Consider the following 13,642-nt stretch of genomic DNA (forward strand, 5'->3'; position numbering starts at 1 on the left):
GAAAAAAAGAGGGGGTAGGGTCTTTCTCGTTAAAGCGTGTACCAACTGTGAATCACATAGGATTGCAACTTGCAAGGCTCACAGGGAGCTTACTGATATTAGACATATTTACAGGGTGTGTGGACTTTTTAGTAAAAATGGAGTAACAGGGAGTTTACTTCTTTTTCTTGGAGATCCATTTCTATTTCTAGATTATTAGAAGATGACTGCAGGGGTTTTTGCTAGCCTCAATTTTGTAAACGCTAGCTGACTTTTGTGTGTGTGTATATATATATCCTACCAAAAAGAGAAAACATTGGACAATAGGGTCATCGATTTGCTAATCATATTCATAGCGGTCAAGCGGAGTCCTTGTAGATCGAGTACCCTACAATGTGCATGATGTTACCATCTCCATTTCAACCCTTGTCCAGAGAAATCGGATAGTCATTCCATCGCAATTGAGAGTGTAAACAAACAACATCACTTTAGAATAGAGGTCAACCCTTGCACAACTCAGAATTTGAAGGGGTGTAATTGATTAAGTAAGGATTATGTCCTTGTAGTCTGTCTCCTTGAGCAGATGGACCAAACAGAACAAGGAAAAAGCAATAGTAGCAAATGAGTTTGGAGCCACCGCAGGGGTTATTAGCGTTAGTAATTACTGTAGTATTCTGCGGCGGTTGCGATGGCCTGTGTTCCGGGTCCTCTGTGTACTGTACGTAACTGAAGATGGCTTTTGACCCATGAAATAGAGTGGCCATGTTACTTGCTCTTGCATCATGTGTCCACAGCTCATCATTTCGTTATTTGAGATCTCCAACAAAAATAGTCCGAAATGATTAGGTAACACAAATCTGACTAGTACTAAATTGGAATGCCAAAAATATCAAAGGAAGTACCCGGGTCCTTCTCGATGCTCCTTCCTTTTACGTGCGTTCTCAAGTCATTTTCCTCTCTCCGACCTCCTTAATAACTCATCTTTGTCTTGCCAGGAAGAAAAAAGCAGAAACAAATCTCTTTCGTCTTATCTGTTGCTCTTTCGCCCACATAAGGAAAATTTATTGGATATTTAAGCAGTAAATGCTTCAAATTCTAATAACTTGGGCACTGGCAAGAAAATTCACCTACCTATTGTGAAAGATGAAAAAGGACATTTCAGTAATTCCATCCCAAAATGGAGGCTGAAGCTGCTTTCTGATTCCTGTTACGAGTCAGCCACCGCGTCACCGACATTTCCATAGAAAACAATTGTTGAAGCGGTGTAGTGAAAACAGAGTGTAATGCCACTAGGAAAAATCAAGTCTTGAAAACGGTGCAGTTTTTTTAAAGTTGGTTGGCTCTGTTCTACCAAAACTGTCCTTGATTTCCACAACCCACCAGCCCCCTACCTTCTCCTCCTCCTCCACCTAGAATGTTAGAGCTCTAAGTTAGTACTACTAGTATATTACCGGAAGTTTCCAACTTTGATATATTTTAGACATTTACTAGAAAAAAAAATGTCACACAAACAAACAAATTAGTTGGTTAGCGCATTGGAAAAAAGGCCAATGCTTTTTATCTGGTCCTGATTTGGGATTTTCTCTTCCTTTACATTCTTCAATCTTTTGCTCAGAGAAAGAGAGAATTCATCGGTTTTTGTCGAGCTGTGTGCATTAGAAACTGAACTGGGGCACGTAGCTTGTGGCAATAGGGCTGATTGAAATCGAAGTGAAGGACTTGAACTTCGTGGTCCAAAGTTGAGGTTTTAGCATAGTTCAGTTGAGATTTGAAGTGGGTTTTTTAGGTAAACCAGATTTTGAATTGGGTATAGCTTGATTTCGGTGGTTTGTGGAAGTGGCTGATTGGAATTCAAGTTAAAGTCTTGAACTTTATAATCTATTCTTGAGTTTCCTTCAGCTAAGTCAGCCGTGAGATTTGAATTGGGTTATTTCAAATCTTACATCGAATTTGATTATGCAAGAATAGCATAATGTCTGGGAAGAGCAGAGGAGGAGCAGAGTCGAGTTATAAAAGTGTTGTCTCTCGAAGACTAACAGTTTGGCTATGTATTGGATGCTTCTGTGCCGGGATGCTCTTCACCGACAGGTTTATTTATCTTATCTTCCTTTACATTTCTAGTGATTCTCTTTCCCTTTAAAATTTAAATGCGCATCAGAACTACTTGAATTGGTCGTTCTTGGATCAGTCTTGTAAATCTGGTCATCTGAGTGGTAAATTTTCAATAGAAAAGATTATTCTTTGTTCCAAAGTCCCATTTTTGGTTACTGAGTGTCTTGGTGATAAAAAGTATTAATTTCGTCGGTTTTCTAGAGTTCGTATTGATAGTATGTATGGTTTAGTTGCTTTTCGGTGCAGAAAACTCTCGTGGCCAGAGACACGAGAATTTGTATAACAGTTGTGCATATTGGTGTTAGGATCTTGCCATCGGTTTCAGTACAATCGTCTTTATTTGGATGCTAAATAAGGTTGTGGGTTATCTTCCTTGTCATTGTGCCAGTTCCTGAGTTCAACATCTTCAGATTAATTAATAAGTAAATAAAAAGAAGATAAAGTTCAACACCTGCAAGTGGAGTGCCTCATGTTACAAACGGAGAAGACATACCCATAGAGCAGGTTAATCTGCAGCTGGCGCAAATGGCAAAAGTCCAGTTCTCTTCCATTAGATCATTTCATGTTTTGCTGGCTTAAAGCGTTCTAGTTGATGATTTCAGTTTAAGAAAGAAAGTTTGATTTGGTGGTTTTATTAAAACATTTTTCCTTAAAAAGGAGTTTCAAGAACTTGAAGATTGGACGAAAGTGACATAATTTGATGTTCAGAAACTTGTGAAGTTCCATTCAATTCCACAATAACTATATAATTACACTGGTGAAAAAATATGGCCTGGGTTCGCACATGGCAACTTCCTATGTAGAGTTGCTTGTTTTGTTTGTGTCCCTAATTAGAATTTTTGTGATGTTAGAATGTGGACGGTCCCAGAAGCTAAAGGTATATCAAGGACATCATCAGTTGAAGACGAAAAACTAAAGCTAGTTGCGGAGGACTGTAAAAATGTGAGTACTTAAATAATTTTGAGGACTGCATTTTAAGTTTCTCATTTTGAGCTTGGAGATTGTCACTGAGTGCTATAATAAGCTCACAGTCAATCCATTTTCATGTACGATGTTGAGTTACTAGTCATCAGTGACTTTGTAAAGAGGTTTGTGGGGACTAAGTTCTGCTTTCCTATTCCTGTTTGCTACTAGAATATGAAAAGTAAGTCCAACGATATTCCGGGAGAAGTGTCAAAGACGCATCATGGCATACAGTAAGCTCCTTATGCTTGTTTACCTTAGATATCATTAATTTAGTAGACATGCAATTTCAAAGTTTTGTACGGATTTTCAGAACACTTGATAAAACAATTTCAAGTTTGGAGATGGAATTAGCTGCTGCAAGGGCTTTGCAAGATTCCCTACTTACTGGTTCACCAGTGTCTGGGGACTTGAAGATTCCAGAATTGATCAAGAGAAGGAAATATCTCATGGTTGTAGGCATTAACACAGCTTTTAGCAGCAGGAAAAGAAGAGACTCTGTTCGTGCTACCTGGATGCCGCAAGGTTTCTGAATATTAAGACAGTTTGTGTTTGGGTTTTGAATTCTTCTTCTATTAAATTGAATGGGTGTGTGGATGAATTGCTGACACTGTAAAAACAGGTGACAGACGCAAGAAGCTTGAAGAAGAAAAGGGCATTATAATCCGCTTTGTAATAGGTCACAGGTGAGAGAGATTTTTTTGCTGGATGTTGTGTTGACCTGTTTCCACTAGTTTGTTCTCTTCCTATGTTTCCACTTCAAAAACTTATGTGATAATTTTGTTGATGCTACTTGTTAGGATAATCATGGAAGTGCCTTTTATTATGAAAGAATAATGTGAAAAAATACTACACAATCATTTGAATTTCCCAAGATGCAATTCATTTTTTGGCAAATAAGGATCACTGAAGTCTGATTCTTACTCGCCTATTCAACAGTGCTACATCAGGTGGTATTCTTGATAGAGCTATTGAAGCAGAAGAAAAAAAACACGGGGACATCTTGAGGCTGGTATGATCAATTTTCCTTAATTAAGTTTTTGCTTGATATGCATTGCTGTTCAGTATTGGATCAGAATATACTGTAGCCCAGCCTGCCTTGTAATGACCTTAATGTAATTTGCTGCTTTGCGACTTTCATAAAGTACATGAACATCTGAGAAGACAGCTCACTGATGCTTCCATTTTTATGCTTTAATAGGAACATGTTGAGGGATACCTTGAATTGTCAGCAAAGACCAAGTCATACTTCACTACTGCTGTTGCCCTGTGGGATGCAGATTTCTATGTGAAAGTTGATGATGATGTTCATGTGAATATAGGTAAAAGATTTGATTTTTTTGGTTTATCATTTGGAAACTTGGGTGGCAATGTAAATTCTTCCTTTCTTGTTTATATAACCAAAAACTTTCATTTGTCTTGTATATTCAAAATGTTGTGTATCATTGCCATTGTGGGAAACATTTTCGAAAGACGTTAGTTTTCAATTTACTTGAATAACTATGTTCTTGTGCACAATTGCAGGAACCCTGGGAGCAACTCTATCCAGACATCTCTCCAAACCCAGGGTTTACATAGGGTGCATGAAGTCCGGGCCCGTTCTTGCTCAAAAGTATGATACTACCACATAACTGCTCTTCCAAATGATGTTGATAGTACATTTATGATGATAGTGGCCTGTTTTTTAACCTTTGTCTCCTCCAACAGGGGAGTGAGATATCACGAACCTGAGCATTGGAAGTTTGGAGAGGATGGAAACAAGTACTTCCGTCATGCTACCGGTCAGCTATATGCTATTTCAAAAGATTTGGCTACTTATATCTCAATAAACCAGTAAGCATCTTATTTCATTATAGTACTGCTGCAATGGCATCGCCTTGTATGTGTTAACCTTATTCTTTTAATCGTGTATATTCATTCATATAAGGCACGTGCTTCACAAATATGCCAATGAGGACGTCTCGCTAGGTTCTTGGTTCATTGGTTTGGACGTGGAGCACATAGATGATCGGCGATTATGTTGTGGAACTCCACCTGGTAAGGTTATACGAGCCTATTTGTTGAATAATCAATTTGTAATCTGTTGGTTACAATGCTCCAAAGACACGAGGCACACTGCAGTGGACTTTAACACAATGACTAGACCTATTTGAAATAGGTCTTTTTTAGTGAATGGCTTCCTGTAAATTGAGTCTGAACTCTACGGAGTTCTACCAATATGTAAATATTTTGTTTAAAAACCCAGCTTGATCAGCACCCTGCCCATCCGAAAGGAGAAAAAATGAGGAAGAAAAGAATTGTGCTTGTTAAAAGCAAGAGTGTAAAGAACAAGATCAGTTAAGTGGGTGCTACCCAGTGTTGGACAAGAGTTTGAACAAGCTTTAAGACTCAAATGGTTTGATATTTTTTCTGTTAATGTTGACCCAGATTGTGAGTGGAAGGCTCAGGCAGGCAACATCTGTGTTGCTTCCTTCGATTGGCGGTGCAGTGGGATTTGCAATTCTGTAGAGAGGATTAAGGAGGTGCACCGGAGATGTGGAGAAGGTGAGAATGCTTTATGGAATGCAGTCTTTTGACATGGAGCATATCATCCAAACTCTGGAGGATGCAAATTGATCATTGAGAATTTTGTGTTGTAGATATTGCCCTTTAGGTAATTGTATGTTATATCGATATGTAAAGCATGAGAGATTTTTTTTTTTTTTTACCATTATTTTTTTTCCTTTCTTCCTTTTTCTTTTTCTTCTGGGAATTGGGGTTAAACTTGGCCTCAACCCATTTGATGGGAGATCAACTCCTTTTTTTGTTCAGGAGTAAGATCATTTAGTTGCCAAGAGACAACTTAATTGTAGGCAACCATTCTTTGGTGTCAAAAGATGCACAAGTTCAGATTGCAGCTCTTAAGACTGCCGAAACTCAATAAACGTCTACGATAAGCGATCATGCGAGTGTCTTGTTGCTTCATCAGTGGAAATGTGATGCTCTCCATCTACTTGCCAGTTTCTCAAAATCTGATCTGATTCTGCATTTGACAATTCGCGTTTGGATCGTGTCGAAAGAGACAATTGAGGGTCGATCTCAATGTTAAAACAGCCAGAAGAGAAGTAAAGGTTAGGACGCTGTCTTATCCGAAAGGTTATCGCAAACTAATTGGCTGTTTTGACCTCGAAGACTAACCAAAGTGCCTGAGGCTTAAAGAGACTGGAAAGTAGTGTGGCGTAGTTTCCATTTCGCCAAAGTAATAGTACTAGAGGAGTAATACTTCAAAAGTCAGAAATACGCCTTGGTAAAAAGATAAAAAGGAATAAAAGAATAACCACCAGCCCAAAGGGGCTGGTGGCCACCACCTAGCTTGGTATCTTGCCTCCTATCAAAATGTCACATTTAAGTGGTTTGCTTCAAAAAATTCAGGTGGGTGTGTTGTGCATCCGTTTGGTCCGGTGATGGTTTAGTTTCCTTCGGATTATTCCTGAGCCTCCTTAGGTCCGCCCCCTCCCCCTTAGAGTAGAATAGATTAGGTTATACAATAGTTGTCGTGTCTGAAAAAAAATAAGAATAAAAGAATAGTGGAGAGGTCAGAAATAAATTTCTAGTAACTAGGACTGTGGCAGTAGTAGTTGTAAATGCAAGGTTTGAAGCTGTGTGGAATCAATGATGCCATTTCTGCCAGATAACAAAACCAACGACCCTTGGATCATCATTCTTCTACTGAAAAGGCTATCCACTGCTTCTCTTTCTTCCCACTAGCAAAGTGAGCTCAACAAGCCTGGCTGCTGCTTGGCTACTGTCCGTTCAATCTCCAGAGAAAATTATTTACATATGTACAAGTGATCAGGCAGTTGATATGTGTCTATTGCTGGTTCATACTCAAAGCTTCTACTTATCTTCTGTTTATTCTTTCCCTGATAACACCACTCACTTCTTGTTTCCTTGAAGTTTAAGGGCTTATTCAATTTCTCTTGCTTTTGTCATAAAAAAAATGGGGATTTTTGAGGAAAATGTATCCGGGCTCAAAGTCCTGGATTGTGCTCTAAGGTTGTTTCTTGTTCCTTTTAGCATTGCAGCTATCTGGTTAACCCTCACCAACCACCAAGACAACAGCAGCTATGGGGAATTGGTCTCTAGCTACTTCATGGGGCTCAAGTAATTAGCAATATGACCATATATCTTTCTCAAGTTCTTTGATTCTGATGATTTTCGCGTGGTCAATATGTTAAAAATCCAAGCTTTTCTGCAGGTACATGGTTTACATCAGCGCAGTATCAGCTGGATATGCTCTTTTAGCTGCTGTTTCTTTGTGGGTCAGATGTTTGGTTGGTAAAGCATGGATCTTCTTTGTATCTGATCAGGTATGTCTCCACTTGGAATCCTTAAGACAGATTTCAACCAATCCCATCAAACACTTGCTCTTAGCACTTGAAATTGGATACTAAGTATGTATGCTACTTACAAAGGTTATCAAGATTTTGAGCTAATGGGGCATGGGTTATTTAATTGGCTTCTTCAATTTATTAGCGAAGGGGAAATAGGTTTGGTGAAGTTCAATTGCAACCTTAAAAGGTGTAACAAAGTAGTACTAAAACTCGAGAACAAATTTGTTGTCCAACAGCAGTAAATTCTGTGCAATTGATTCCCTTGATATGTTGTTGTGGCCTTGAGGATCTGTCCAACGACTCCCATAATGTTGGAGCAAACGCAATAAATGCATTGTTTTTATCTTGCATTGTCTATTTTGTTTATGGACACGGCATTAAATGGGGGTGATATGTAAATGGGGCAGGTGGTTGCATACTTGATGGTTACAGCGATGGCTGCACTGGGGGAAATTCTATATTTGGCATATAACGGTGACCAGAAGGTTACATGGAGCGAAGCTTGTACTTCTTATGGAAGGTTTTGCCACAGAATGAAGCTGATTTTGGGATTCCATGTTGTAGCCCTGTGGTGTTTTCTCCTCTTAGCTGTTATTTCAGCTTATAGGCTCTTCAGCAGATTTGGTCCTCCTACCCTTTCTTCTAAAGAGTCTGAGGAAGAACGAACCTGAAATCTTTTCTTTTTCTGGGTTCCATCTCTTTTTGTTGTGTACAACTGTAGATCATGTCTTCTTGCCTTGTGATCCATAAACAATCAAGCCATGATTATCCCTCAATTGAATACCGGTAGGTATTTTTGCTGGTGGAATAGGAAAATGGGAAAATTACATAGCCACTCTCTCGGCGACTGATTTTCTGTTTATCTCACCTCTTATATATATACGAATGAGAAATGCATCCAAAGCGGACCAAATTGGGATATGATCAAGATTTTGATATGCTACCAGTAAATATGATGCTATGGAATTACTCGCTAGTTTTTTGATTCTATGTTGTAACTGCTAAGTATGCTTCTTCCACCAAGTTTTGGAACGTATTACAATCCAAGAAAAAAGAAGTGTTTCGTAAAACTGAATTCATCTGAAACAGGAATTAAGACAAATTTCTTGAATTGCAGAGCTATTTCATCCTCTAATCTCCCCTTGATACGGTTATATTATGCCAATAATCTACATTACGTTTGATTATAAAAATCATTAAGAGAATTAATGGCATATTGTTGTATCAAAGCACTGAAGGACTCGTTGTTGGCAAATTAGGAGGTCCATTTGATCTCTCACAATTGCCGTTTTCACCGGCCGCCAAAACAACACTACTATATTGGCTGCTATTTTTGAGATTTCAACTCTAGTCGCTGAATCATTTACTTGAACAATTCTTGAGATTTCAATCTTAGTCGCTAAACCAAAACCTCTCCGACCACAAACTTCGTATATCTAACATGCAATTACTTCATATCTAATGACATATGGATAGATAAATAATTTGCTAAGGATTTGCGGCTCCTTTTCACAATCGACTTAGCTGGATGCTACTCCCACCGGTGATAGCAGCAGAAGGAAGGCGACATTCATTATAGACCTTGCATTCTCGGCAGAATTCATATGCCATCTGATAGAAAAGCAGTACGATGTCCTAGTTAGTTAAACTCGGACTGGACCTCCCGGAGGCCAAACTAACTCTGGCCACTAAAAGGTTGTTAAGGTTGCATGTTGTCCTTCATTAACTAATGGGAAAAAAGTCTCAATGGCCCTCCAACTCTTTCCCAAGTAAAGTTTTAGCCCTCCAACAATTAACGGTAAAGTTTTGACTCTCGATCTAATAAAATAGCATATTTGTGGCCCTTCTGTCAAATCAAGTAGTTAAAATTGACGGGAAGCATCATCTCGTGAGACGCGCGTCCAAATATCAAGGATATTATAGTCTCTAAGCAAAGACAGAGCAAAAACACTTTCACTACTGATTTTCCCTCCGGAAATCGTATTTGCCACTCCATTTCTGCCTTTACAACTCCTCCCACGCTGGCAATTAGTACTTTCGTTGCAGCATTCGAAAATCTTCAAATGAACATTCCGGCTAGACCCAATTTCAACTCCTTGAGAAGCCCATTGCCCAATTTTTTCTATTCTATGTGCGAATTGGATTTTCTCAAAGCCCCCATATAAGGAAAGGAAATCAACGGAGTCCATCCATCCCATCACACCGCCAGCGTGTTACTTCCACAGTCCTTGCCGGACTATTAAGTTAATAACATATGACCAAAGACGCATAAGCTCTTCATTTTCTCTCTCTCCGGATAATGGGTCAGTCTGCTTCTATACATGTATACTCACCGGGTAGGTCAAGCCCGACTTCCAGCCACTGCCGCTGCATCACCGCTAATCAACCGGACGCCGTCTCTTCCACCGACGTCATTGCTCAGCTTACTCTCCCTATTTTCGGGGATGGGCAAGATTATACCTCCAAGATTCCCGACGAGTGCTTAGCTTTAATCTTCCAATCCCTCAGCTCCGGCGACCCAAAAAGCTGCTCCCTTGTTTCCAAGCGATGACTCCTTGTCGAAGGTTAGAGCTGCCACCAATTATCTCTCAACACCACCACCGATATATACTCGCAAATCCCTGCAATATTCTCCCGTATTTGCCACTCCATTTCTGCCTTTACAACCTCTCCAACGCTGGCAATTAGCACTTTCGCTGCAGCATCCGGATTGAGTTATCTGATTTTTTCGCACTAGGGTTTTAGAGCAAAAGGGGTGGAAATTGTTGGAGGAAAAATCGGTGAAAGTGTTTTTACTCTGTCTGATTTACTCATGAGATGATGTTTCCCGTCAATTTTAACTGTTGGGTTTGACAGAAGAGTCACGAATATGCTATTTTATTAGATCGAGGGTCAAAACTTTATTATTAATTGTTGAACGGCTAAAACTTTACCTGAAAAAGAGTTGGAGAGCTATTGAGACTTTTTCCCTTAACTAATCAATGGTCATACCATAAAGTTGATACTTCTAGGTGCATATCTCTAGTATAATGGTACTAGCAATCAACAAAACTCATAATCCCCAAAAGGGAAGGGGACAAAATGAAATTTAGTATGAATACCAGATACTCTTATTCTTGTAAATCATCTTTGGAATTTCCATATTAGTTTACTTTATTTATCCTTCTCAGTTTGTATGCTCCATATTTTCTTCAACTTCAATCATCACCTACACCATAGATCAGCCCTCATTGAGGGATTAGGGCTCCTACAGTTACAATTTTGATTGTAGAGTGCAATTAATGATAAAAATGGATTTAATTTGAAATTGGGTTGGATGAGATTGATTACAGGAAACATAATTTTTTTGAAGTGTCAAGATTTATTGTAGTTTTACGAATTATGGTGTCATTATCTATACTTGTTATATTAGTGTGTACGTTTGATATATGATGGATACCTACATTGCATTATACAGTTGGGACATTGTAATTGTATATATCGCTTATCCATCATTGAGTAATTGGACGACTAATCAATCTATATCATCATTCAAGAGCCAAACTGAAGCAAAAATTATGTAGTGAAAAAGGTCAAATTGATATATTTTTGGGTAGCTAAAAATTGTTGGCTACTTAAAGGACCAACTTGTAATTATCGCACCCAAAAGAGAATAATGTAATTAATCGAATGATGCAAAGCTACTAACGTCGACGTTTTGGAAAGCCTTAGGCCCTTAGCAATAGAAGTTCTAACGCGAAACAAGACGCAAGGCCACACGGCAGCAACTATATTTATGCGATCAAAACCTCCCCAATTTTCAGTTTGAGAGGACAGTTCTGTAATTATTCCTTTGATCAGACAACTAAACCGCCGTCTGGATCTCTCGAGGTAGAAATTTTTTTTTTTTTTTGTTTAACGCCTTTCTCAATCTTTTACTTTTAATTCGATTATTTCTTGGAAAGGGAATAAAAAAAAGATAAAGATAAAGGGGAAAGCTCTAATTTTTAACCCTAAATTTTAGTTTTTTCAGGCCTTTCGAATCGCAGTTAGCGAAACCCTAGAGGTAGCTTTGATTTATCGTCGATTCGTCATCATGGCCAAAAGCTCCTTCAAGCTCGAGCACCCTCTCGGTATCTTGATTTGATTTGATTGGATTATACTTTTTGTTCATAATTAAGTGGCTTTTTATTGGTGATTTCCTATTTGGGATCGATTGAATTGGTGATCCTTTTGTGCTTTTTAGCTTGTTGATTGATAGTCGCTGAGATTGACAACTATTTGTCTTAACGGGTTCTTGATTTTCTTGCAGTTGAGATTGTGCACATAGAACATATTGCGTTTTTTTGTTTTGATAGTTAAAGGAAAAAAGATTAATAGTCAATGAATTATGTCAAGATATTGCTGAAAAAGATGATGAAAAAGTTGGTCTTCTACAGTTTACGGACGAACAGATTTTGTATTAGTACTAGTGTATTTACAAGAAATATGAGATGCTTTTTATTGCCATTAGGCCTATGGTTATTGTTTGTTTTGTTTTTTCTTTTACTGTTTATTTAGTAAGTAAAACATGTTCCTTCTCTGATTTTTTCCCATCTTATGATTCTCCATAGTATATGATATGGTTATATGATTTTCCAGAAAGGCGACAGGCTGAGGCAGCTCGAATCAGGGAGAAGTACCCTGATAGAATTCCGGTACTGAAGAAATCACTGTCTGATGTACTCGCAAGATTGTACCTTTCGCAATAGCTGATACTTGTATTCTGTGTTAATGTCGTTGCTTTGTTTTTGCTTTGCAGGTCATTGTGGAAAAGGCTGAAAAGAGTGATATACCTGACATTGACAAGAAAAAGTTAGTCACTTCATAATCTCACATGTTTGCCTTCATATGATGAGTTGGTAATTGTATCAATGTGTCTAATTTCTTACTTGGAGTAGCTAGCCTCTTCAGTGTTGAAGTGCCTTTTGCTTGTAACAAGAAAATATTAAATTGTTCCTACAAATATAAAGTTGGTTATTGTTTTCCTTACTGAAGAACAAGTGGAGGAAATTCTTTTCTTCTGATTATGGTCATCATGAGTTCAGCTGATTCTTCACCTTCAGCATATGATTTCTCATCTTTTACTCATCATGCTTCTGCAGCCTTCTTTCCCAGCTATCGCACTTTTCTCTAACTCTGGTCATCTGTAGGTATTTGGTGCCTGCTGATCTGACAGTTGGGCAATTTGTCTATGTTGTCCGCAAGAGGATTAAGCTCAGTGCTGAGAAGGCCATATTCATCTTTGTCAAGAACATTCTCCCTCCAACTGGTAAAGAAGGAACTTGAGTTTTATATCTTCTCTACTTTTATGAGTCTTAATATGACTAAGGATTAAAATACATACTTGCAATTTGGCCTTTCTTTTCTTGATATTTATCTGTCTTCTTACTGCAGCTGCTATGATGTCTGCAATTTATGAGGAAAACAAAGATGAAGATGGTTTCCTATATATGACTTACAGTGGAGAGAATACTTTTGGAAGCCGCTGAAGTGCAAGTCATCCTGAACTATGTATATAGATCTTAGAGGAACTTGTAAATATCTTTTAATTTTGATCTTGGTTGAAGAACTGCTTCTGGAAGATCTGCCTTGTTTCTATTGGACATGTAATATTTACTTATTCCAAGAAGATTATCTATATATGCATATTCTGATTCCCTTCGAATTATGTTGATGCTACGAAATGGGTTTTCTTGTTCATTACAAGATGCTTCTCCTTTTCACTTCCAAAATTTTTTAAATTGCTCCCTTCACGGAGCACCAGTAGTAGATCTGGTTGGCTTTTCTCTATCTTCTCACATGTTTGAAGTTAAGATGAAGATATTTTGATAACATTTTCTGACCGCATATTGTGTTTGTACATTCGGAAATTGGAGGTTGGTTGTGGGCTGTCAAGCTGCATATTGAATCATGGTGGAGATTGTAGTTCCGGTAATAAGCTTTGTGGTATTGTCCAAGTTGACGCGTTCACAAGAATATCTCTATTTCCTGCACTAGTTGTTGGGAATTCAGGAATGATTCCAAAGTGAGGTGGAAGAAAGGGCTAATGTGGTGTGTGATGATACTGGCATTTTAATCCCAAATCTGAATTCTCTACGACCAGCTAGATGCTGAAAAAAAAAAATGGATATCACGAAATGTTAAGTAGGTTTTCTTTGGTGTGAGGCGGCTATGGCAGCACCGTTGTTGGTCTA

At 38.4% G+C, this 13,642-nt stretch overlaps 3 protein-coding genes across 5 annotated transcripts; all 3 read left to right on the forward strand.

Moving 5' to 3' along the window:
- The first annotated feature begins 961 nt into the window (after nt 1-961).
- LOC113688121 (probable beta-1,3-galactosyltransferase 2) lies at nt 962-5,997 on the forward strand. 2 transcript variants are annotated; one of them, XR_011814597.1, is made up of 12 exons: nt 962-2,067; nt 2,943-3,033; nt 3,226-3,287; nt 3,368-3,579; nt 3,677-3,740; nt 3,994-4,066; nt 4,256-4,376; nt 4,579-4,666; nt 4,762-4,887; nt 4,982-5,091; nt 5,482-5,707; nt 5,866-5,997. XR_011814597.1 is itself a non-coding variant. In XM_027205793.2 (11 exons), the coding sequence occupies exons 1-11, from the start codon at nt 1,952-1,954 to the stop codon at nt 5,628-5,630; spliced, it is 1,212 nt and encodes a 403-aa protein (XP_027061594.1). In that variant the 5' UTR covers nt 963-1,951; the 3' UTR covers nt 5,631-5,997. The 2 variants fall into 2 exon arrangements, 1 of the variants encoding a protein (XP_027061594.1); XM_027205793.2 differs by having other exon boundaries at nt 963-2,067; nt 5,482-5,997.
- Nucleotides 5,998-6,185: 188 nt separating this feature from the next.
- Nucleotides 6,186-8,262, forward strand: LOC113688122 (CASP-like protein 2D1). Its single transcript, XM_027205794.2, has 3 exons — nt 6,186-7,197; nt 7,292-7,403; nt 7,835-8,262. Exons 1-3 carry the CDS (start codon nt 7,034-7,036, stop codon nt 8,096-8,098), a joined length of 540 nt encoding a protein of 179 aa, XP_027061595.1. The 5' UTR covers nt 6,186-7,033; the 3' UTR covers nt 8,099-8,262.
- Nucleotides 8,263-11,138: 2,876 nt separating this feature from the next.
- LOC113688610 (autophagy-related protein 8C-like) lies at nt 11,139-13,113 on the forward strand. Of its 2 annotated transcripts, none has more exons than XM_027206485.2 (6): nt 11,139-11,297; nt 11,431-11,539; nt 12,048-12,103; nt 12,208-12,260; nt 12,599-12,717; nt 12,843-13,113. In XM_027206485.2, exons 2-6 carry the CDS (start codon nt 11,503-11,505, stop codon nt 12,935-12,937), a joined length of 360 nt encoding a protein of 119 aa, XP_027062286.1. In that variant the 5' UTR covers nt 11,139-11,297; nt 11,431-11,502; the 3' UTR covers nt 12,938-13,113. The 2 variants fall into 2 exon arrangements, with proteins under 2 accessions (XP_027062286.1, XP_027062285.1); XM_027206484.2 differs by having other exon boundaries at nt 11,140-11,297; nt 11,440-11,539.
- The last annotated feature ends 529 nt before the right edge of the window (nt 13,114-13,642 follow it).

Source organism: Coffea arabica, chromosome 5e (genome assembly GCF_036785885.1).
Source record: "Coffea arabica cultivar ET-39 chromosome 5e, Coffea Arabica ET-39 HiFi, whole genome shotgun sequence".
Classification (NCBI taxonomy): Eukaryota; Viridiplantae; Streptophyta; class Magnoliopsida; order Gentianales; family Rubiaceae; genus Coffea; species Coffea arabica.

Coding starts and splice junctions, on each gene's coding strand:
- LOC113688121 (XM_027205793.2), top strand. CDS start 1,952: ATGTCTGGGAAGAGCAGAGGAGGAGCAGAGTCGAGTTATAAAAGTGTT. Junction 3,741..3,993: donor CGCTTTGTAATAGGTCACAG/GTGAGAGAGATT, acceptor CCTATTCAACAG/TGCTACATCAGGTGGTATTC. Junction 4,667..4,761: donor GGGCCCGTTCTTGCTCAAAA/GTATGATACTAC, acceptor CTCCTCCAACAG/GGGAGTGAGATATCACGAAC.
- LOC113688122 (XM_027205794.2), top strand. CDS start 7,034: ATGGGGATTTTTGAGGAAAATGTATCCGGGCTCAAAGTCCTGGATTGT. Junction 7,198..7,291: donor AGCTACTTCATGGGGCTCAA/GTAATTAGCAAT, acceptor GCTTTTCTGCAG/GTACATGGTTTACATCAGCG. Junction 7,404..7,834: donor TCTTCTTTGTATCTGATCAG/GTATGTCTCCAC, acceptor TAAATGGGGCAG/GTGGTTGCATACTTGATGGT.
- LOC113688610 (XM_027206485.2), top strand. CDS start 11,503: ATGGCCAAAAGCTCCTTCAAGCTCGAGCACCCTCTCG. Junction 11,540..12,047: donor CAAGCTCGAGCACCCTCTCG/GTATCTTGATTT, acceptor ATGATTTTCCAG/AAAGGCGACAGGCTGAGGCA. Junction 12,104..12,207: donor AGTACCCTGATAGAATTCCG/GTACTGAAGAAA, acceptor TTTGCTTTGCAG/GTCATTGTGGAAAAGGCTGA.